Source organism: Aythya ferina (genome assembly GCF_964211825.1).
Source record: "Aythya ferina genome assembly, chromosome: 7".
Classification (NCBI taxonomy): Eukaryota; Metazoa; Chordata; class Aves; order Anseriformes; family Anatidae; genus Aythya; species Aythya ferina.
The window spans coordinates 18,176,526-18,197,524 of record NC_140302.1 but is presented as its reverse complement, the minus strand read 5'-3'; the positions used below and the strand labels follow the sequence as shown (position 1 = coordinate 18,197,524).

At 46.0% G+C, this 20,999-nt stretch overlaps 3 protein-coding genes across 9 annotated transcripts in view; 1 reads left to right on the top strand and 2 right to left on the bottom strand.

Annotated features, from left to right (window-relative positions):
- SEC31B (SEC31 homolog B, COPII coat complex component) overlaps positions 1–6,798 on the bottom strand; it is a 30,859-nt gene extending 24,061 nt beyond the window's left edge. For 4 of the 6 annotated variants that reach the window (XM_084526426.1, XM_084526429.1, XM_084526431.1 and 1 more), the window contains exons 1-4: positions 6,709–6,798; positions 2,858–2,946; positions 1,105–1,228; positions 664–859 (exon numbers count right to left, since the gene is read on the bottom strand). In XM_084526426.1, coding sequence (XP_084382552.1) covers positions 664–859; positions 1,105–1,228; positions 2,858–2,936 — 399 coding nt within the window. In that variant the 5' untranslated portion in view covers positions 2,937–2,946; positions 6,709–6,798. Of the gene's footprint in view, positions 1–663; positions 860–1,104; positions 1,229–2,857; positions 2,947–3,303; positions 3,350–4,666; positions 4,957–6,708 lie in introns of those variants that run through there. The other 2 variants (XM_084526428.1, XM_084526427.1) reach the window with 2 other exon arrangements.
- A 798-nt stretch (positions 6,799–7,596) lies between these two features.
- Positions 7,597–11,579, bottom strand: NDUFB8 (NADH:ubiquinone oxidoreductase subunit B8). The gene is made up of 5 exons (XM_084525794.1): positions 11,411–11,579; positions 11,146–11,272; positions 10,483–10,582; positions 8,483–8,638; positions 7,597–7,819 (listed from the first exon to the last, which is right to left on the bottom strand). Exons 1-5 carry the CDS (start codon positions 11,502–11,504, stop codon positions 7,727–7,729), a joined length of 570 nt encoding a protein of 189 aa, XP_084381920.1. The 5' UTR covers positions 11,505–11,579; the 3' UTR covers positions 7,597–7,726.
- Positions 11,580–11,715: 136 nt separating this feature from the next.
- On the top strand, positions 11,716–20,765 carry HIF1AN (hypoxia inducible factor 1 subunit alpha inhibitor). Of its 2 annotated transcripts, none has more exons than XM_084525789.1 (8): positions 11,716–11,926; positions 12,800–13,050; positions 13,802–13,950; positions 15,668–15,813; positions 16,310–16,416; positions 16,807–16,870; positions 17,096–17,206; positions 18,347–20,765. In XM_084525789.1, exons 1-8 carry the CDS (start codon positions 11,744–11,746, stop codon positions 18,389–18,391), a joined length of 1,056 nt encoding a protein of 351 aa, XP_084381915.1. In that variant the 5' UTR covers positions 11,716–11,743; the 3' UTR covers positions 18,392–20,765. The 2 variants fall into 2 exon arrangements, with proteins under 2 accessions (XP_084381915.1, XP_084381916.1); XM_084525790.1 differs by lacking the exon at positions 11,716–11,926 and adding an exon at positions 12,017–12,156.
- Positions 20,766–20,999: the final 234 nt, after the last annotated feature.

The following is a 20,999-nucleotide window of genomic DNA, read 5'->3' as shown; positions in this document are numbered from 1 at the left end:
CACAGTCAATGCTAAGAAGATACTAACAGGATTATAAACCAAGTACGTTTCTGGCCTCCCATGTCGTCAGCCATGCCATGGTAGAAACCTGTTTAAAATTTGTCTAGCAAGCTAGATTTGTTGTCAGCTAGTGTTGCTCATCATGGAACTCTACCACAGGTCTGAAAGCCAGCCTCTGGGTATTTGAGCCTTTCACCTGCAACCTGGCATCAAAAACATTCCTTTTGAGAAGGTACAGGCTTCCCAAAAGGGTCCGTGGACAAATTCCAATTTGCCTTTGTGTTACCATAGGAAATTGTGTTCTGTTCATTTCTTGGTTATTTTGTAGTCCCTTCAAGTGTGATCAGAACCCACTGAACTGGACACCAACTAAAAAAATAAACAAAGATGTTCTGACTTCAAACAGTTAACGGTCTAATGTATAACAGCAGTACAAGTCATGTTTTATGGTGAAATAAGATGACTTGATCCAGGTCACTGAGGAATTCAGTGGCAAAGTTGTCAACAGAGCCTGAATCAGAGTTCTAAATCACTCTTGTGTCACAGCCACCATGCCTCTTTCAGGTTAAAAGCTGCTTCTTCAGTTAATAAATCTCTATACACAAGGGGAATAGCTCATGGGGTTAACTTTCATTTGTTTATAAGTATCTTTATGTTACATACCTGGAAAGGGTTAAAGTCAAGAGCTCGAACAGGCCCTGAATGCTTCTCTGTCTGCCCAATTACAGGCTCGCTCTTCGAAGCCAAGATCCGATGCGCACTGTACATTGTCAGTACCCCATTATCACCTCCGCCAATGATCACTCCAGAGGACTCCGGGGACCCATTTCCAAAGTTACCCCAGATCAGCTTATGGAACCTGAAGAAGAAGAAAATAAAGCTGACACAGGCCACAATATTTGGTGGAAGACTAGACATTTTGCATTACCAAACACCAAGCATGATTTATGTAAAGCCAAATATATTCAGTCCTCACAGACAGAGATAAACTGATTCAAAAGATCACTTTATACCCTGGAAACACTCTCTCTCCCTCTCTTTTCTTGCACAAGGAAAGCCCTTTTCAGTTCCACTAATCGGTATGTTAGTATGAGACACTAATACCTGTTTGAGGCAGGAAGTGTTCCTTTCTGCTTCATGTCCAGGGAGGGATCCCTGAAGTCCACCTCAAATATTTCCAAGGTGGCATTTGTACTGAAGGATGCATCCAGTTGCTGGGCAGATGTTCCTAGCAAAAGTACAAGAGTAATACTTAGAACTGGATACGGTTTTCAAGAGCACAAGATATAAATAAAGCAAGGAACTGGTAACCAATCTACCCTTGAGAGTCAACACAACATTGATACTGTGCCCATTCAGAGACAGTACATGGATGAATATCTCAGAATCAACTACTATTACAAAGGCTTTGAAAGAAATTAGAACTTCAAGAAATTCTGGGCACCCGGGTGACTGCTGTGCAAACACCTTCCCCTCTTGGGATAGATATAATTCCTATATCCAAACAGCCCAATCTTCTGATATTAAGGCTTTACCTAAATTACAAATAGAGTTGCATCATGAAACCCAGATACAATTATGATCCCAAATACCCCTCTACACTGTTCCTCAACCTTGACCCGAGGTCACGATCATAACTTCTAAACTTAGTCTACGCCAGAAGTTCTTCAACATTAGCCAACCAAACATTCCTTGATGACCCACATAGATCTGGCAGCCAAATAGTGATGGCTTCCTTCCTTCTCCCTAGCTTACAGAATAAAAGCTAAAAATAGGCTTAACATTGCCTAATGGGACACTGCCACGCAAACAGTCACCCATCTGCCAGAGGGATGCTTTGCAACTGGCTATGGCGTGGGAAGTGCCCAAGAGACTATAAAAAAGCAGTACAAATAATGAAACAATGCAACCTCTGATCAAAATCAGATCGAAGCCAAGTCATTTGGTCCAACCAAAACTGTGGCCTTATTAGAGAAACACAAAATAGCCTATCTACCCCAAAAGTGGTAATGTTTTTAAGGCCACGGCTGAACTTTAGTCACTTTTTTGACAGTCACTCCCCCCAAAAAAAAACCAGAACAATATGGCAGCCCTGCACAACCCAGACAAGAGACAGGCCTAATTACCTCTTGTGCTGGGTGGACAACCCAAGCTGACAGTTCCACATGAACACTATATTCACCTATGTACTGGGTCTGGCTGGGATGTTAACTTTCCCTGCAGCAGCCAACTGCCTACTGCCACCTCAGTGAACAGGCTGACTTCATGTTTCAGGAAATAATCTGATTATAAAAGCAGCGAATAATGATTAATATAAGAAATGGAAATTCAAGGTTTTGAAAATGTTGAAAATTGAATGTAAATGAAAACAGGCAATATTACAAAGAAGAAAATTTTATTCTTTGGCTGCCAAGCTACATGATAATTAATGAAAACCATCAAAGTGAAAGTAAGCTGAAATGAACATGATAAGAGTGAACTTTGTGACATCCCAAGTAAATAACCTTATTTTGTTTTATTTTTTTTATAGCAAGCAGGTACTGGAGGTCATACAAGCTTAAATAGAAATTAAATTTAAAAAAAAAAAAAAAAAAAAAGCATTTTCACCCTTTGAAAAATCACAGCCCTTTAAGTGGTCAAATTAAGCCATGAATGTAATCCTCTGGAGGTCACAAAACAAACAAACAAACAAACAAACAAAAAAACAGAAAACACTGTAATGTTTTCAGCATGCTGCTTCTAAGCTTTCCAGAGGTTTTTAAAGTGGGAATTGTTGAAAGTTAAAGCCAATACAGCTGTACATAACAGTCTCTCTGTGACTCGTACTTCAATTTTATTGAATTGTGAAAAACTTTACCTGTTGCTAGATAAATGGGGTGGTTGTTTGCTGGACTCCATGCCTGGACAGCTGTTCGCTCAATCTCCTTTAGCTTCATTTTCTAGGCTCTAGAAGTAATTTCACATAGCAGTTAGAGTAGCCAGACAAAGCCAACATGAAAATAATCATACCAGTAACAAAACAGCCCCTTTACTATAGTACTAAGAGAACAAATTGTTCTCAGAGACGTTACTTACTACATCCTGAGTTGGTGAATACAGTTTTACAGGGATGAATGTGGGTATTTCAGAAATCATGAAAAAAAAATAAATAATAATAATTAAAAAAAAAAACAAACACAAAAAACACACAATAATCCCAGCTGTCTGATTCTTGATTTTCTTTCCTACATAGCTCTTTTTCCATGTACCCCAGTTATGTACAAGTTTCAGTTAAAGGAAGGTGATCTAAATTAAACAACATACTCAAGTCTTCAGTCCAGGCTGGTTTAAGTCAGCTGTGGAAATTCACTTAAATGTATTTGCAAAGCACTAGTTGCTCCCTCTGAACAAGCCGATGTCAGTGTACGCATATGGAAGCCAAACAGAGCCAAAGGAATCTCAGGACAGGCTAAATTCCAAGCAGCAGAGTGATGTGGCAACAGAAAACAAAGTGCAACGCTATCATGTGCCAGTTCAGTTAACGTACTTTGTTCTCGCTCCTCTGAGATGCCAAAGGATAAAATCATTTGCCTTTCTGCTTCACTTTGTAAATGGCAGGTGAAGGTGAGAGGAAGCGATCCATAAGTTAACCATTGGGTTTCAAGCCCAGCTCTGACAATAATTCTTTTTATCGACTCTGGATAGATCAACTAACACCTGTAAAATGGCAACACAACTTCCCCACATCACCAAAGAGAGACTGGTTGGGCAATAATTTGGCAGGATAACTGAAAGCCAAACATAAACAGTACACAGCCAGGAGGCTGCAACACTCTGAATATAAATACAAACAAATTGTTGTTCCATGTAGAATCCCGTTTTACATGAAAAGAAAGCCCCCAGCACCTCTCAGTCCCAGGCTATGTCTGTCCCAGGCCTTTTAAGCATGTCAGTGACATAAATAATGAGTGGAGATATTCACAAGCTAGCAGCATCACTCTCGTGAGCAGTTCCTAAACCTTCTGAGCTTAGCTGCAGTGCAAGTTTTAATTCTACCTAAGCAAAGCTGCTAACTATGCCCTCAGATAATATCATGCTGAATAATGTACGACTGGAAGCAGGCAGCACAGCGAAACACTCCGCATCTCACCAGCTTGCTGGGATTAACCTCTCCTGGCTACTTGATGCTGTTTGCGTTAGCCAGGCTGGCAGTTAAGCCACAACCTGTGTTCACAAGCTCCCTCTGTCCAGATGCAGGCTACAACCGTCAGTGATCGAGAGTTTGGCCTTACTTAGACCAAAACACGGCTGTTTTTTCCTAGCCAAGTTCACAGAAGTAGCTTGCTGCAGCCAGCATGCTGCCTGGCCAAACCATATTAAAAAACAGTTTTGAAAAAGTCTTCCATCATCCTGTGGCTTGTATGAAGCTGCAGTCTCCAATTGCCAGCGGCCCACACACGGGGAAATCCAGTCAGCATTGCTTCTTGGACTTGGACCTCCTGCCTAGTAACTCCACACCCTATTTAGGGTTTCTTCTCTACTACCGATCAGAAGATAAGGGCACACTCTCTCTCTCCCATGTACTGTTAGGACATGCTGTTTAATTAGAATTTGATATTTTCTAGCATTAGCCTGCAGCAGTATCTCCCAAAGCTCAACGTACCTGCTGTTCTCACATTAAACTTACCCCAACTTAGCTGAGGCCCAGATGAAGCTGAACAGAACTCTTGCACAACAAAACAAGTGCAACTATTTCCTCTTGCAGCCCAGGAACAAAGGTGGAAAGCCACATCCTCCTCATCATGATAATAGACCACTAAAGCTTATTTTCCTATCTTCCAGCACACACTTTACCTAGTACTCCTTTGGGCTCCATCACACCCCTTCTGCCAAGTTCCAGCTCCCACTTGTCTGTGTCCCACACTAGCACAGAAACATTGTCCCGGTCAGCAACCTTTATCAGCAGTGGGGAATGAAAATATCCCCAGAAGAAGTCACAGGCCTACTGCACAAAGCGCTGCCTGACTCCGCTCATGTGGGGGAGCAGGACAGCTGGTACGTTCCCTACCTTCCCTTTCCTGCTTTTTCCTCCTCCACTTTCAATCCATCAGCTGTAGGAGCTGGCTGTACATTCAGGCCTCACTGCCGCTTGACTTTTGAGAGGAGAGCTCCGCTATTAGCCCATCAGCATTATTAGAGAATGGCCAAGAGACCTCCTCCCTCTGGTACGGGAGGGATGAAGCCTGCAGCCACCACTAGCTGGTGGAAGGTACAAGCTCCCAGCTCTTACCCTCCCTGCTGCTAACAGCCCAGATCCATCGCAGCTGAGGCTCTGCATCAGTGCAGCAGCACCTCTTTAAATCACTAGGCTGAGTTTGGAAGGAAAAAACGCCTGAGCCTTAAGAATAGAGAAGAGCCTTACTCCTATATAGTGAATATGTCGATATGGCAACCTCTTGTGGCTGCCTGAGAGAAATGCACGATGTGGGATTCTCCCATAAGATGTTTAGGGAGCGATCGCCACCTGCTGTCACCTCTCCAAAATAGCACCTAAGCCTTCCGAGAAAGCTCATGCTTTTCTCAGGAGCTCTAATTAATTAATCATGACAACTCCTCCTCCTCCTCCTCCCCCAAACATCCGATCGCGGATCTAACGTCTTAGCGACTCGCAGCCGCGGTGGGAGCCCCAGGCGGGGAGCAGCGATCCCCCAAAGCCTCCCCCAGCCGTGTTTTCCTGCACAGTGCCCTTACAAGGCAGCAGTGCTCAGCAGCACCCGGCCGTGCCAGCGCTCCCCGCGCCGGGCAGCTCGCAGCAAGCAGCGACAAGTGCGGGCACCGGCTCTGCAACCACCACGGGGTAGGCTGACAGAGGCAGGGCTCCTCACCTACACCACCTTCAAGCACTTGTGGCTTGGAGTACATTGTAAAAGACCTGCTGTGACAATCAACTCTGGTGTCACTCTAGTAAGGCCTTCTCTCTCTTACCACCATCCAAATGTTGTCGATACAGCCCTAAGTTTTCCAGTCCTCCCCCAGCCGGGCAGCCAACCCCTGCAGGGTTCCTGCTGCCCCAGCCAAGGACCTGATCTGATCCCCTCGGCTAAGGGTGAAGCGTGGGCAGCGGAACAGAAGGCACTTGTCCAAGGTCACCCAGGAGGCGAGCAGCCACCCTAAGGGCTGAGAAGGGCTGAGAAGGGCTGAGAAGGGCTGTTCAGCCACGACACCAGGGTTAAGGTGCAGACTGCCCCATGCTCCCCACACCCCAGCATCGATCAAAACCTTTGCGCTGCCCCTTCCTTTCGCAACGCCCTGGCACCCTCCTGCCCCAACCCTCCAGCTCCCCAGCACCCCGGCCGGCCCCCTGAGCACCCGCTAGGAGACCGGTGGCAGGAGGCACAGCGCTAATCCCAGCTGGCGACACGAGGCGGGGCTGCGCGGGGCAGAGCTCAGCACATTCCTCCCTGACAGCCGCCGGGGCACGGCACCAAGCTCCTCGCACCCCAACCCCTCGAGCACGATGTGTGTGGGACAGACGGCTCCGCACCGAGCCCAGAAACCGGGGCGGGGACACGGGGACGGGGACACGGGACCGGGACGGAGCCGGGACCGGGGCAGGGCAGGGCAAGGCAGCGGGACCGGGGGCAGCCGCTCGGTCTCGGTCTCGGTCTCGGTCCCGGCCCAAGCGGGGCGGAGCGGGGGGGGTCAGGGAGGGGCGGCCGCGGCCCTTACCGGCTCCGGGCCCTCCCCGGCTCCCGGCCGTCCCCGCCGAGCTGAGCCCTCGCTCCGGTGGCCGCCGGGAGCCCGACAGGCACCGCCCCCCCCCGCCCCGCCGCCTGCCGGAGCGCGCCCCGCCCGCCCCGCCGCGCCTGCGCGGCCCCGGCCCGCCCCCTTTTACTTTTTTTTTGTGCTTTAAATAATGTAATTCCCTTTAAATAATGTAATTCCCTTAAAGCACCGAACTGAGTCACGGCAGGGTGGTGGTAGCAAAGCACGGCGTGGGGTTTATAAGAAGCACTCCAAGCCCTTAGCCTGCTGTGATCAGCTGCTCCTGTAGCCAAAGAGGCACAGCAACAGGGGAACTGAGTTTTCACCATAAATCGGTTCTGAAGGTATCGCCCCCTTCTGCAACAGAAGGGGAAAGCTTATGGAAAAGGAAGGGTGGCACAAAACAATCTAGGAGCTTGATCAAACGTAACTATGCATAGCTTTCACAACCAAGCTGCAGATAAAGCCGTGGGGAGGCTGTGGTCTGCAGCCAGAGAGGCGCGCTCCGTGGGTCAGGCTAACCCTAAACCTGGTGGCAGAGCTCAGGTCACGTAGCAGCCAACTGCGGCATCGGTGCTCGTGGACCTCTGTCACTTCACGTGACGTGATTGCGCTGTAGTTCAATTCCGAGCTGCACCTGCAGTAACCCACTTCGTAACAGGCAACGCCTCCTGCATAAACAGGCTTAGCAAAGGGTGATTTTTGCATGAGGTAAGTAAATGTGGCAGCAGTCCTAGGACTGCTCCCAGAACTTAGCCCCATGTAACAGCCTGTCTAGAAAAATGACAGGCATCATTTAATTTTATCGGTCATCGCTCAACCTACTCAAATTAATAAAAGACAACTAGCACAACAGGTATTATTGATATATTTCACTGCAGTTAGTGGTCAAACGTTGAACAACCATTACTGTATGTTACAGTGAACACTAAAGATGCCACGCCCTGCAGAGCTGATACAGGAGAAACACTTCCAGCAGCTTTCAGATTTCATAGTGCGTCACCACCGGTGCCTCTTTATTGGGGTCTCCTCCTCTCTCCAGATACAGGTCATTGAAGGGATACTGCTTCGGTCCCTATAAAAGCAGAAACATAGCAGCAAATATATGACATTCAAACAAGCAACTAAAGGGGTAAGGAGAAAACATCTCATCCAGTTCCCACCACTCTCCCCTACTTCCTCCCTTACCTCCCCCCAAAAAGGCTTGTCAGTTACAACTTAAAATTCATATTTAAGTGCTTCGGTAGGAACATTCCAGACTTTCCTTGTACTCTAATATTCAGACTTTTTTTCTGTATAAATCCATGTCCTTTATCAGAAACACCAAACATTTGATCAACCAACAGCTCATCTCCATATGTTCAGACTTATTTATCGAAAGTATTCCGAGTGATGCAGATCATGATATAACTTGAAACATAGAGCAAAAGAAGAGGAAAAAACATTCCATGCGTGTGCACGAGCACACACACACACACAGAGCAGAATGCCCAGACCAAAGGAAGGATCCTGTAAGAAAATTAAGAAATAGTTCCCCAAGAATGGGAACTGCTCACTGAGACAATCTGTGAGCTGAGCCAAGCCAGCTAACAGAATAATTCAGATTGAAAGAGGCCTCCCTGGCTGACAGCAGGGTTTCACACTCACACTCACTCAGCTTCAGCAAAAACACCTTTCTGCCATCAACACCGACAAGCAAGAGCTACTGTTCCGCCCTTTACCCAAGGGTGTAACTCACCACAGGCCTGTAAGATGGGTAGAACTGTCCAATGCCAAACATGATCAGCATGGTACTCAAAAACATGAGGAAGTGTTTGCGCATAGTATGCCATGGAATTTGAGTGGGGGATGTATCAAAACGGTTCCGAATATACATGTCAAAGTCCCAGTGCATCTAAAGAACAAAGGAAAAAAGACTACACATTTACCCGCAGTACTCAAACTGCTCTTACCTAGGAGAGAAGCATTTACAGCATTCTCATGCACAAAACTGCCAGAAGCTATGCTTCATGTTTCACAGAGGCAATAAGTCACCTATAGTCACGGCAAGTTGTTGATTACAGTAAAAGTCAAGACTTCAAATACCTTGTTTATACCTATATGTTTATACCAGGCAAGCATGCTTAATTATAACATACCAGCAGCTTTTATTTATCTGCATAATCGTTCCACCTTAGATTTGCTCCCCAGTGCTTCTGAGAAGGCATGGCAGAAATTGGCCATGTCCATCTGTTTATGGAAGATCAGTCACACACCTCAGCAGAAGTAGCACTTATTTCAAACAAAGAAGCAACTACCTGCCATTTGGAAGCTGGCTTCTCAAAACAGGCAGAGCACCTGCTGCTGCTGCTCCATGACAAGAGCAGGGGCAGTAGCAAGCTGATGCCCTTCTTGACTGAAACAGAAGGGCATTCAAGCTTCTGCCTCAAAACATACATAGGGAAGTCCTAAGCACGTTCTGCCTTGTCTCCTTATTATGGGAATTTATTTATTTTTGGAAGCAGAGAATTCATTAATTTGCAGCTCAGGTACCTCTAAATTCCCCACTTTTGAATTTTCATACACAGCCATTTTGCTGTGTATCAACCCCAGAGAGCCAGACCGAACAGAGTTCAGCTGCCTAAACAGAAGCATCTGCCAACACCTACAATGCACCAGTATATTCCACTACGCCCCCAGCTGCTGACCCCACATGGAAATTTCAGACCCCCTCAGATATGCAAAAGGCACTAAAACCTGAGATTACGCAACTGAATCTGAGCATTATGGTGCCATCCCTAAAATGCAATGAGGTATTAAGGACGATGTATGGGCAGGAGGCCATGTTTTCAAGCACTTGTTCAAACCTAAATTACAGCTATGAATTATAAGCAAGAGTCAGTTCTTACAAGTAAAGATCTTATCCCACCTCAAGGGCCCTAGTAACTATACAAGCATTCCTGTACCAAGCAACACAGAATCACTGCAAGGTCTTTCATGTAATTGCTTCTGCAGTCACTGCAACACAGACTTTAAATTTTACTGTGGTGCACACGAAAGGGTGCTCTTGCATGCTTATACTGTGACACATGACATACACGTGCTTACATAATCTCTAATTTTAACGAAAAGCATTCAAGTTAATTACCAAGTTCAGTAATCACTGCTAGATCTCATTCCTTCACAGAAAGACCATGTATTAACTGAAAGTTACTCCTGACACGGATCTTGAAGAATTTAGATTTTGCAAGTTGATGTAGATGCTCTGTCTGTCCATTTCTTTTAAAGCTGTCTTGCACACTTTCTTCAGAGAAAGCCTCCTTATCTCTATTCTATCCCAAAAGAATTCCAGAGTAATAAAACAGCAATACCTGCTTCCACTGGACTAGAAGGACCTCTACACAAATGAGGGCTTCCTAGCTAGATGAACCTGAACTAAGTTCTGATACCGAGACAGATCAGGCAAAGAAAATGGAGAAGCCTTTCCCATTGCTGCAATGAAAGTTTAATTTGTAAAGTTATTCTTACAGGTAATGAGATGTTAACATTCCTCAGCACTTCCACAGCAATTGTTTAGTCTGATGACCACAGCCTAAATTTACTTCTAATTGACTGTCCCTGTGTTGTGCATAGGCAACACACCCCTGCAATCGAGGATGCAACTGGACAAAAAATTACAAATAAAGCACTAAGGAGACGTGTGTCAGTATTTAGTGATAGTAGCATTAACGGAATGAAAACTGCTGCTGGCATTCTTACCGGCTCTCCCCAGTTATGCCTCATATCTGGCTGGTCCCACTGGTACCAGGGGTCTCTCTCATGAGCAGAGCGTTTAGGGAGCATGGGATAGTCACCATACCTGTGACAAACAGGTACACAGGAAACAATCAGCTAAGAGAACTACATTAAGTTTTGATATACATTGTATAAGATGCTATAAAATAGATAAGAACACTTTATACGGATCCTGAACTATGCATAAACTTTTTTTTTTTTTTTTAAGTACTCACATGCAACTTGCACAATCATCACCTTGATAGGAGTTACTGTAACAAATAGCATACCTCAAGGTGTGCTTGTCAGGTAATGATACAGGGGAAAAAACTATAAACTTCACTGAAATACAGAATCCTTCTTGCTTACTATTTTGCTAGTCTGAATACTTCCCAGAATTTAAGCTTCTGAAATATTTATTCCATAAACTGAATTTACAGAGTTTATCCCTCTGATTACAACAGCATATAAAGTCTCTCAGGGGGTATCACATTTACACAGACCTCCCATTCATTCTGTTTGCTTCTGTTTGGAGCATTTACGTGTTCCTTCTGAGCCATAAGCTCACAGCACGCCATCCAGCAGTACACAACAGCGCAGACTTTGAGGCTGCTGCAGCCCCAGGGGCACAAAACCCCCCAAGCTCACCCTAAGCCGTCGTCGGGGTAGGGCTGGTAGTCCTCCACCCTCATGTTGTACTTCTTGGCAGCGGCTGTCCGCTCCTCCGGCGTCCGCGGGTAGGGCCCAGGCAGCATCTCCGAGGACAGACCCGAGGCTGCGGGACAGCACCGAGGCAGGGTGGGTGCAAGCCGAGCTGTGGGGCCGCGCTGCCCTCCCAGCCCCACGCCCCCACCCCGCAGCCCTCAGGGACCCCTCCCGCCTCACCGCGGCTCCCCCCCGAGCTCCCCCATACCCGCCCGGGCTCCCAGCGGCGCTGCCACCCGCAGCGCCCGCAGCCGAGCGGCCGCCCGCTGCCAGAGGACACCGCCGAGCCCGGCCGCCGCCATCGCCCCTCCTCCCAGCGCGCAGGCGCCAACGACGGCGGCCGGCGGGGCCAGAAAGGCTCGGGGCAGCGTTAGCGCCGGCCCGGCCCGGCCCTGCCCGCCTGGGGTCGCTGCCCGCCGCCGCCGCCGCTCCCTCCGCCCGTCTCCATGGTGCCCCTGCTCTCGCTTCCGGCGTTGCTAGGGGCGGGCGACTTCCGCTTCCGGCGGCCGTCCACTTCCGGGTTTCCCGGTGGGAGGCGGCGATGGCGGCGGCCTCCTCCTCCTCCTCCTCCTCCTCGTCGTCGGCGGCGGCGGGGTGCCGGGAGGGCCCGGCCGCGGGGCCCGGCTGGAGCGAGGCCCAGCTCCGCCGCTACTCCTTCGAGACGCGGCCCATCCCGCGCCTCAGCCACAGCGACCCCCGCGCCGAGGAGCTCATCGAGAACGAGGTGCGGCGGGGCCCGTCCCTTTCCCGTCCCGTCCCCCCCCAGCTGTAGCGAGCGTTCGCCGCCGCTTCGGGTCGTGAGAGCTGCGGGAAGCGTGCGCGTCGCGTTCTTTTCTCTCCGGGTGGGAGTCGCGGAGACGTCTGCGCTTTTTGAAATGAGAGCGGCCACAGATGTGGAGTTTGTGTTGCTGCGCTTCTGGTGGGGTTCTGGAGGACGAGCGCACACTGGTTTTGGTAAAATTACCAGGTTTTGGGGAGACAAACCTGCAAGAAGGGAGGTTGCGTGTGCGTAGCCTGGGAGCAGAGCAGCTGTTGTTCTTATTTACGTCTCTGTGTTTACACACGAGGAGGCAGGTGGCTACCTTTGTATAAAAAAAAGTGGTTCCTTTTTAGCGTAAGAGGGATGAGATAATTTTAGCTTTTGGATGGCTGTGGGTTATCTGTGATTCTGTAGGAACACAGATGGGTGCCGTCTCCTTTTCCATCCTCAAAAACATCTTTTTGCCAACATTTACCACTTAGTAGCTGGAAGCGACCGAGGAGAATTTACTATGTCTCCTCGCTACATGGCAGGACCAAGCAGCCCTAAAACGGTTCCCAGCTGGTGTTTACCTAACCTTGTGTGTCAGAGATCAGCCAAGTAGGTAGCGGAACCTGTCCCATTGCTACTAGGAGCCTGCTGCAGGAGCAGGCCACCACACTCTTAAAACTTCGTATCATATTTTGCATTTGTCTGTATGGATCAAGGATCTTATCACAATAAACACCTCTTCCAGTTGCCCATGTACAAAGGGAATTTGTGGGGTTGCCGTAACAAATGCGATCATTCTTGAGTTCAAAAGGTCCTTGAATCAATAAACTTCCTGTTTTTCTCCAGGAGCCAGTGGTGCTGACAGATACAAATCTGGTTTATCCTGCTCTCAAATGGGACCTGGACTACCTCCAGGAAAACATTGGCAATGGGGACTTCTCAGTGTACAGTGCCAGCACACACAAGTTTTTGTACTATGATGAGAAGAAGATGGCCAATTTTAAGAATTTCAAACCCAAGTCGAGCAGGGAAGAGATGAAATTTGCAGAGTTTGTGGACAGACTCCAGGAAATACAACAAAAAGGGAGCGCTGAGAGGTAAGTGGTATGTGGAAGTCTCTCCGTTTCTGCAGGTCTATGTACTGGGTATGTTTCTCTTCAGTGAGTGTTGATGATTAAAACCTCTCAAACTTTTCTATAGGCTTTTCCTGCATAGCTGCTACAGCTGTGTTACCTGATTAAAGAAAGCCATGCACTTAAACCGTCAAACTGTTCAAACTGTATGTCTACAGAGATTCTTTCTTCTCTGTTCATGGCAGGGTTTGGATAGAGAAGGCACTACACCTCACTTGGTTTGGGCAGACTGTGCTATTGGTAGAGGAGCTTAGTTGCAGATAGGAAGGCTGGATGGAAACATGCTCTTTTTCCTCTTGGCCCTCACAAGCTTGTAGTAGATGAGGTAACTCATTGCAGGTGACTAGAAGTGGTGACATTTATATGGAGATCATTTGTGAGTGTTTTTGATACTTGATAGTGGCCAGTCTGGTAAGGACTTCCTCCTCTTGCATGGTGAGGTGTTGTTCTTGATCTAAAATTATATTTTTTTCCCCAGTGATTGTTCATGCAGAGTTGTGTTCTATTCCATTTTGTACCAGAGAATCACTTGGCAAAGAGTGTGGACTTCTGGAAGCTCTTCCCTTCCACAACTGTTTATGGTGCTGATAGAACAGAATCTCTGGAAGTTCTCTCTCTCTGTTTTTAAAGTCTTCCTGAAGAGATGCAGAGATGCATCTTTATGTTCATTACAATGCTTAACATTTGATTCTTGCCTTCCCCTGGGGAAATACAGGCTATATCTGCAGCAAACCCTGAATGACACAGTTGGAAGGAAGATTGTAGTGGACTTCCTTGGCTTCAACTGGAACTGGATTAACAAACAGCAAGGGAAACGTGGCTGGGGTCAACTGACTTCTAACTTGCTTTTGATTGGCATGGAAGGTAAGTGGCTTCCTGTGACTGGAGAAGGGGAGAATGTTTGTCTTTCAAGTTGATTTTGCACTAGTTTCTAAATGTTCCTTCGAACCAAGCAGTTTAAAGCTTTTGGCTGGAAGGGGACTGTTGTCATGACTCAACGCGTGTTATAGAGAAGAAAAACCCCAAAGGAATAGTGTGCTTGCTGAGAATGCCTGGAGGTCATCTACTCCTGGAAAGGCTCTGTGTGATGCTCTCAGGTCTGGGTTTTCAATGATTGCTGATCACACTTTGAGACCTCTTTGTTGGTTGGACACTTCAGATGAGGTAGATTTGAAATGCCTGGAATCAGAGTTTACAAGTTGAGCAAAGTTAGCCTTCTGGGCCTTTCTTAGGAGTGACCAGTCCACCCCAAAGAGATTTTCTCCACATGAAGAAACATTGATTCTTCTACGAGGTATTTGTTCTAATTTGAGTTGACACACCATGGTAAAAAGGAATTCTATTTCAATTAAGAACCGAATAGAGGGCACTGGAGAACTTGAAGATGGATAAACCCTAATATAACTAGATAAAGTTCCAAATCCGCGTGGAGACTCACTCATAGGCAGGTGCATTGGGAGATGGAGGTACTCCTTGTCAAGTGCAGTAGAGCATTCCAGTAGGAAGTCATCTCAACCATTGGGCCAGGAATGCACACAGTTCTGTGGAGTGGAGTGGACTGGCCTGGAATCAATGTGGTTATCACATTCATACGTCCAATTATAATTACTCTGCAATTCATGGCCGTTCAGTTCTTACTGCAGGTATTTTTTCCCCTCTGCATTCAGTCATATTCAGCTTACAGCAGTTTGTCTTTGCTATGTGCTTTTCTAGCTGAGAAGAGAGAGTGTCATATGAAAGAACTGCATCAACACTTCCATGTAGGTCATAATATGATCAACAAAAATCCTATTATCAGCAGGTTCTGCACAAAACAAGGGATTGATGTGAACCAGTGTGTACTAGTAAAAAGGAATGTCTTCATGGGAGCATGTGATTGTGTGATCTACTTAATGACCCTATGGGGTTAACTGTTATCTTAATTCTAAAACATATCTTAATTTGAAAACACTAAAAAAAAAAAAGTCAAAAGAGCAGTATCTGAATTGGCAAACAGCCTGAAAACAAGAGAGGGGTGTGAAATGACTCGCTGTATTTTAAGATTTGATTAAACTTAACGTCTAGTGGTGATAGTCAAGCTTCATAATCAGTGCCTTAGGCTGAGCAGGGGCAGTTGTGTTATGAAGCTGCAATGACTAGGAGATTTGTTTACTCATTTTTTTTGCAAAGCTACTAGGACATTTTTCAAAATCAGACTATTAGACTCCTCTAGACTAATAATAATTTTATAAAGTCCATTCCACAGCTTGTCAGCTAAACATTGTTTTATGAAAAAACTTCCCGTCAACATTTGCCATCTGCTGTTCGTGGAGACAAGCTGGAAATCCTAGTCCTGCAGAGCACAAGTTGCTGAATATGGATTTAGAATGGCAATCGTTAAGTGGGGTAGCAAATGCTCAATAAAGGCTGACTGATGCCATGTTCAGTTTGTGACATTTCTGGGGTCATTTTCATTGCTTAGTTTTCTTGATATATGGAAGTGTATTTACTGTCTTCACTCTAGCAAGGAATATAACTTGCTTCAGTCTCTTATAACTGCTTGAGCATCTTGTTTTGATTATCCTCTGCCCTTTCCGTATAGGGAACGTGACGCCAGCTCATTATGATGAGCAGCAGAACTTCTTCGCTCAGATTAAGGGTTACAAGAGGTGTATCCTTTTCCCTCCTGATCAGTTTGAATGCCTCTACCCTTATCCTGTGCACCATCCATGTGACAGACAGAGCCAGGTGAGAGTAGCAGATTTATTCTCTGCTTCATCGGGGAAACAAGGGCATTTATGAAGATGCTAGGTGGGGAAGAAGCTATACTAGAATTAAAGCTGCATACCACTTCTGAACTTTGGCAACACCTGAGTTCAAATCTGTTAACATTGAGAATAGATGGAAGAACTGGAGGAGTTCCTGTTTGTGTCAGTTCCTAACTTGCGAGCATTAGGATTATAAACGTCTCCCACTGATAACAAAACTGGTCTGCAGCTGCTGCTTCCTTTGTTCTGGTTCATTTATCGTTTGGTCAGACAGATTTGCTTGTAGACAAATTTCAGGACTCCTTTTGAGGTGGTGGCATTTCTAGAATACTGCAGGAGCTTGCTATGGAATTAAGACAAATGGGGATGTAAAAACCATAAAGGAAAGATCAGGAGGATTTCATACTGAGACCTAATAAGGAGAACTTTAATTGCAGGAAGTTTTTCCTGAGTTTCTTACTATTCTCTCGTGTTAGGTGGACTTTGACAATCCCGACTATGAGAAGTTTCCAAATTTCCGGAGCGTGGTTGGCTATGAGACAGTGGTGGGTCCGGGGGATGTGCTATACATACCTATGTACTGGTAAGAATGATGACGGGAACTGTGCTGTGACCAGCAAACAGAGGTTTAACAGAGGTTCTTCTCTTTAAACTCTTGCTATGTCTCTTAAGAAAATTTTGTTTTGCTGTTCCAGCAAGTATGATGTTTTCTGTGATAACTTGGGCCAATGTGCTTCAAACTTTAGGATGGGAATGGTAACTCTCCCTGATACATTGTTGTGTGTGTTCTCTACTAACATATGCAAGAAAAAGGTCTGTATTTAAATAAGGAGACTTCATCATCTGTGGTCTTTGTGGTGGATGTATAGGGCCAGGGTTGTCCAATGCAGTTTGAACACACAATGTTTGCCAAATACTTGCCTATAATCTGTAGCAATAGTTTCTGATGCTTTTTCCTGCTGTCCCTGTGCAGGTGGCACCACATTGAGTCTCTCCTGAATGGCGGGATTACCATCACTGTGAACTTCTGGTACAAGGTGAGTGCAAGCTTGGGTAGATCTGTTCCAGTGGACTTCTTAAAATAGAGCTGCATTGGCGTGTGTTGTCATTGCAGTAACTTAACTGTGCCAAATCCTGTGCTTTTGAAAGTTTAAAACTACTTTCTGTATTTCCTGTGGTGTGCAAAGAGCTGGGTGTCTGGGAGAAGGTAGAATAGCCTGTCAATTCAGTAGGCATGTAATGAGTTGCTTTTGGTATTTCAGGGTGCCCCAACCCCAAAGAGAATTGAATATCCATTAAAGGCTCATCAGAAAGTGGCGATAATGAGGAACATTGAGAAGATGTTGGGAGAAGCCTTAGGAAATCCACAAGAGGTACAAAAGAACTAAATAGTTGTTGCTGTTGAAATGGTTGTAGGTTCATGCAAAACTCGACGTCTGCTTATTTGGCTCTGCAGACATTGTCACAGCATGGGTAGGAGAAAGCAGCATTCATCTTTTGCTGTGACTGGTTCTTCATGCTGTATTCAGAAGGTCCTTTGGCTAGAAAAAAAGCAAGCTCCTTAACTTACACTTCCAGAGAGGAAAACTACAGGCGATGGAATAACTGTTCTCGTATATGGGGGAAGGTGTATTTTGGCTTTGGGCATTGCCAGGGAAGCGTTGCTCCCAAACTGTCTTAAGTCTTCTATGCGGCAACAGTACCCAGTATTTGCCAAAAATTAAAACCATTTTACCTGTTGAATCCAAATCAGTTAAACTGGAAACAGCTTTTCAGTAAAGTCATATACTTCCCTTGTAACACATCCCAGTCATCTCTGCATTTTTTGCAATTTTAACCAACTGGTATTTCAAAAAACAGTACATTAAAGTACTAATACATGCTTTTGAAGTTCTCGTGTTATGCTGAAAGTGGAAATATTGGATGTGAATGGAAATACTTTTGTGGTTTGTATCCCTTACCACTGTGCAGGAACTATTCTTTAGTTCAATAGCATGAGGGTCATGGCTTTCCTCTGCGGTTATCTTACCACCATAGCATGTTGAAGTTTTTCCCTTCGGGCAATGCTGAGAAATAGGAGTGGTCTTGGCTAGAAACAAAACCTTACAAAACTGCCAGTACTAACCTTCATTCCAGGTGACCTCAAAGACCGGAGAGGGTTCAGTGGGTAAGAGTATTCCTTCTCTGACCCGCAAAAAGCAACTGATGTCTTTTAATAGCATCTACTGAGAAATAAATCTACGGTGGGAAGTGAAAACACTTCAAACCAATGCTACACGTGCGATGTTTGCTGTCAACTAAAATTGAGTGTTGACTGAGAACTCTGGGTGCCCCAGGGTGTTACCTAGAAGATACCTAGAAACCGATTCAGTGTACCTTAGGATCAATTTGCATGCTGACATCCTCTGCCCTGGGCCATTAAGCTCGTAAGCTGTCTTGATGTGGGAGAAGCAGGCTGTGGCAATTGCCACTTGTAACTGTTCTGGCTAACTGTATGTTTTTGCTTTGAACAGGTGGGTCCCTTGTTGAATATGATGATTAAAGGACGGTATGACTAATGCCTGGCTGCCCCGGGTGACTGATGTTGGAGCTGCTTTGTTCACAAGCAACGGAAGATTCTGAGCGCTAGTATTGCACGCAGCACTTAACAGACTGATGGGTTTCCTGGCCCATCCCTGTCCCTGCCCCACTACAACAAAGGGGGCTACTGGAACTGCAAAACCATTAGTACCCCATTCATCCTTCACTGTCATCTAACAACCTCCCAAGAACGAGTCTGCACTTATTGGAAGCTGGATTCATGCTCACTAACTTGTTTTTTTCCCCTTCCTCTGCCCTGTTTGCCACAACAAGGAGCACGGCTTCTGGCACTCGGGTGTGTTGCTTCAGGATTTTCAGGCATTTGAAGAAGAGCTTGGAGGGGAACTGGGATTGATCTTGTTTCCTCAGCCTCATGAGGTTTGGGCCTCCTGGCTGCGTTTATGTGTTGGTGCCTGCAGTGGATATAAGATGGGAAGTGATAGGTTTCACAGTTCTCTGTTATTAGAGGACCTAGCCATGCTCAACTCTGGCACCTTTTTCTATAGTGGAAATGAAACTGTGAGCTGGCCTGTGCATGATGAGCAACTGGACAAATGATTTGATTTCTTCAACGCAAGACTTTCACGCTTGGGACTTTGCACAGGGTAGAGAGAGAGAAGTGAATTCATCTAGTATGTGAGCACCAGATCCCGTGCTCTCCAAATGTCTGTGTTGTAGGAGTCTAGATAAACCTCCTTCATTCTGACAGCAGTTTTGGGGAGTGAAGGCTTCTCTCCTATTCTTGTGGAGCTGTAGTGTGGTTAAAAGGGGATGAAGCATTATGAAGGGAGATGTATAAATGCCAGGCCAAATTTCAAGTCTTCAATGATTAAGCCACATCTTTTAAAAAAAAATAAAAAATTAAATAAAGCTCTAGGGGCACAGAGAGAGACTGTCAACACAACGTCAGACAGGTACAGAGCCTCCCTTTTTCCCACCAGGGGTGCTGGCTCCTCAGACTAATGTGGGAAGTGCCCTTTTTACTGAAACTGCAAGAACTCGAGTGTGTGTGGCTGCGCACACGTGCGCATGTTTGTGTGATGTTGTATGACTCCTGTCCATCAGTTTAATCCATGACAGTGTGTGGTTCCTTTCCTTGTACAGTCACTTGAAAGAGGTCAGGGCTTTCTGTTTTAATGTGGTTAAGTTTATCTTGATCCTTCTTGTGTTCTGGGGCTTGACGTGGCAGGCTGGGAAGTGGCAAGACCAGGGCACAGGAACAAGAGGAGCTTCTGGTTGAGTCCTTGGCAATCATCCTAAAAAATTATTTTGCTTTCTTCCACCTCTGCCACTAAAAGCCTTAGGCTCATATGGAGGCTGGCTTTTTATTCCCATGGTCCACTGCACTGCTTTTCCTGGTTTGGGGCAGAGCAGTGGACTTGTATATTGGATGCAGTTGTAATGGGTCCCAAGAGCTAGAGGTGGGAGAAGGTGTTGTATTTTATTGCAGAGAATAGCAAATGTTCTATTGAGACTTCCCATTATTTTCCTTTTTTTTCTCACATAGTATTCTGATAAGTGTTGAGAAGATGGTGCTCAAGAAGTGCTTTGCCTTTGGCTTCAGGCTCCATCTTTTTCTGGGACAGCTCATGTGCCTCTTGCTGTGAGCTTCTCTTGCGCAAAGGTGAAGGACTTCTTGAACAGGAAGTCCTGGGGGATAGTTTTATGGCTGCTTACAGGTCAGAACAAATTAAGTGTAATTGGCAGCTACAGGGCCCTTGATTAAGAAATATGTCCATGTCACCGAGTAGTCTGACTGCCGTGTTATTTGTTGCAGACTATCCAGAGCTGTGGTTAGATCCAAACGAAGGGCACTCAGCTGGATGCTTATCAACACTCAGCCTTTGGGCATGGGGAAGAAAGTTAGGCTGCTGACTGGCCAAAAGCAAGACCTTCCCAGGAATCCTGGGCATATGTGCGGTCTCTGGCCTTGGTTGAAAGAAGCTCAAATGAAATCCCATCTCTGTGCTATTTATTCAGCACAGTAGTCTCCAGTGCTACTTGTTAGGCACCATCAACTCTTGAAGCTCAGGGTGGGAGTTCACGTCCCATGTGGAGAGAGAATGGTACTTACAGAACTTTAGGATCCTTTTTATCTTTATTTGCCAAAGGTCTAACTTTTTAAGTGAACAGTTTTTGCTGCACTTGACTTCGTGAAAGCTCATTTACAATGCACTGATGGACTGACTCTCCCCTTCCGTTTTCACCTTGTGCTTTCAATGCCCCTTGCCATGGTATTGGGAAGCTGTGTGTGTTCTCTGCTAGGGGTGTGTGTGTGCAGGGGGTGGGGTGTGACAAACACACGGTACCTTCTGAAGTGTAGTTCTTAAATACAACCAATGTTGAACAACAGAACTGTGTGGCTTCTGTTTTGTGAGTGGCTGTATAGGAGAGCTGTATAAGGAGATGTGTGTATGGAGATACTTCTCAGCCTAACTTCACTTTGTTATTCGCTGTTGAAGGCTGCTGGTCTCCAAAGCTGTCTTCAAAACAGCAATACCAACTGCTTTACTGTGTCCTTGAGATTTTTTTTCCCCGTACTAGTCCCATCATCCTGAAAAGAAAGCTGGGAATAAAATGAACATC

Coding starts and splice junctions, on each gene's coding strand:
- NDUFB8 (XM_084525794.1), bottom strand. CDS start 11,504: ATGGCGGCGGCCGGGCTCGGCGGTGTCCTCTGGCAGCGGGCGGCCGCT. Junction 8,639..10,482: donor GGCATAACTGGGGAGAGCCG/GTAAGAATGCCA, acceptor TTTGTTCTTTAG/ATGCACTGGGACTTTGACAT. Junction 7,820..8,482: donor ACCCATCTTACAGGCCTGTG/GTGAGTTACACC, acceptor CTGCTTTTATAG/GGACCGAAGCAGTATCCCTT.
- HIF1AN (XM_084525789.1), top strand. CDS start 11,744: ATGGCGGCGGCCTCCTCCTCCTCCTCCTCCTCCTCGTCGTCGGCGGCG. Junction 16,417..16,806: donor CTATACATACCTATGTACTG/GTAAGAATGATG, acceptor GTCCCTGTGCAG/GTGGCACCACATTGAGTCTC. Junction 16,871..17,095: donor CTGTGAACTTCTGGTACAAG/GTGAGTGCAAGC, acceptor TTGGTATTTCAG/GGTGCCCCAACCCCAAAGAG.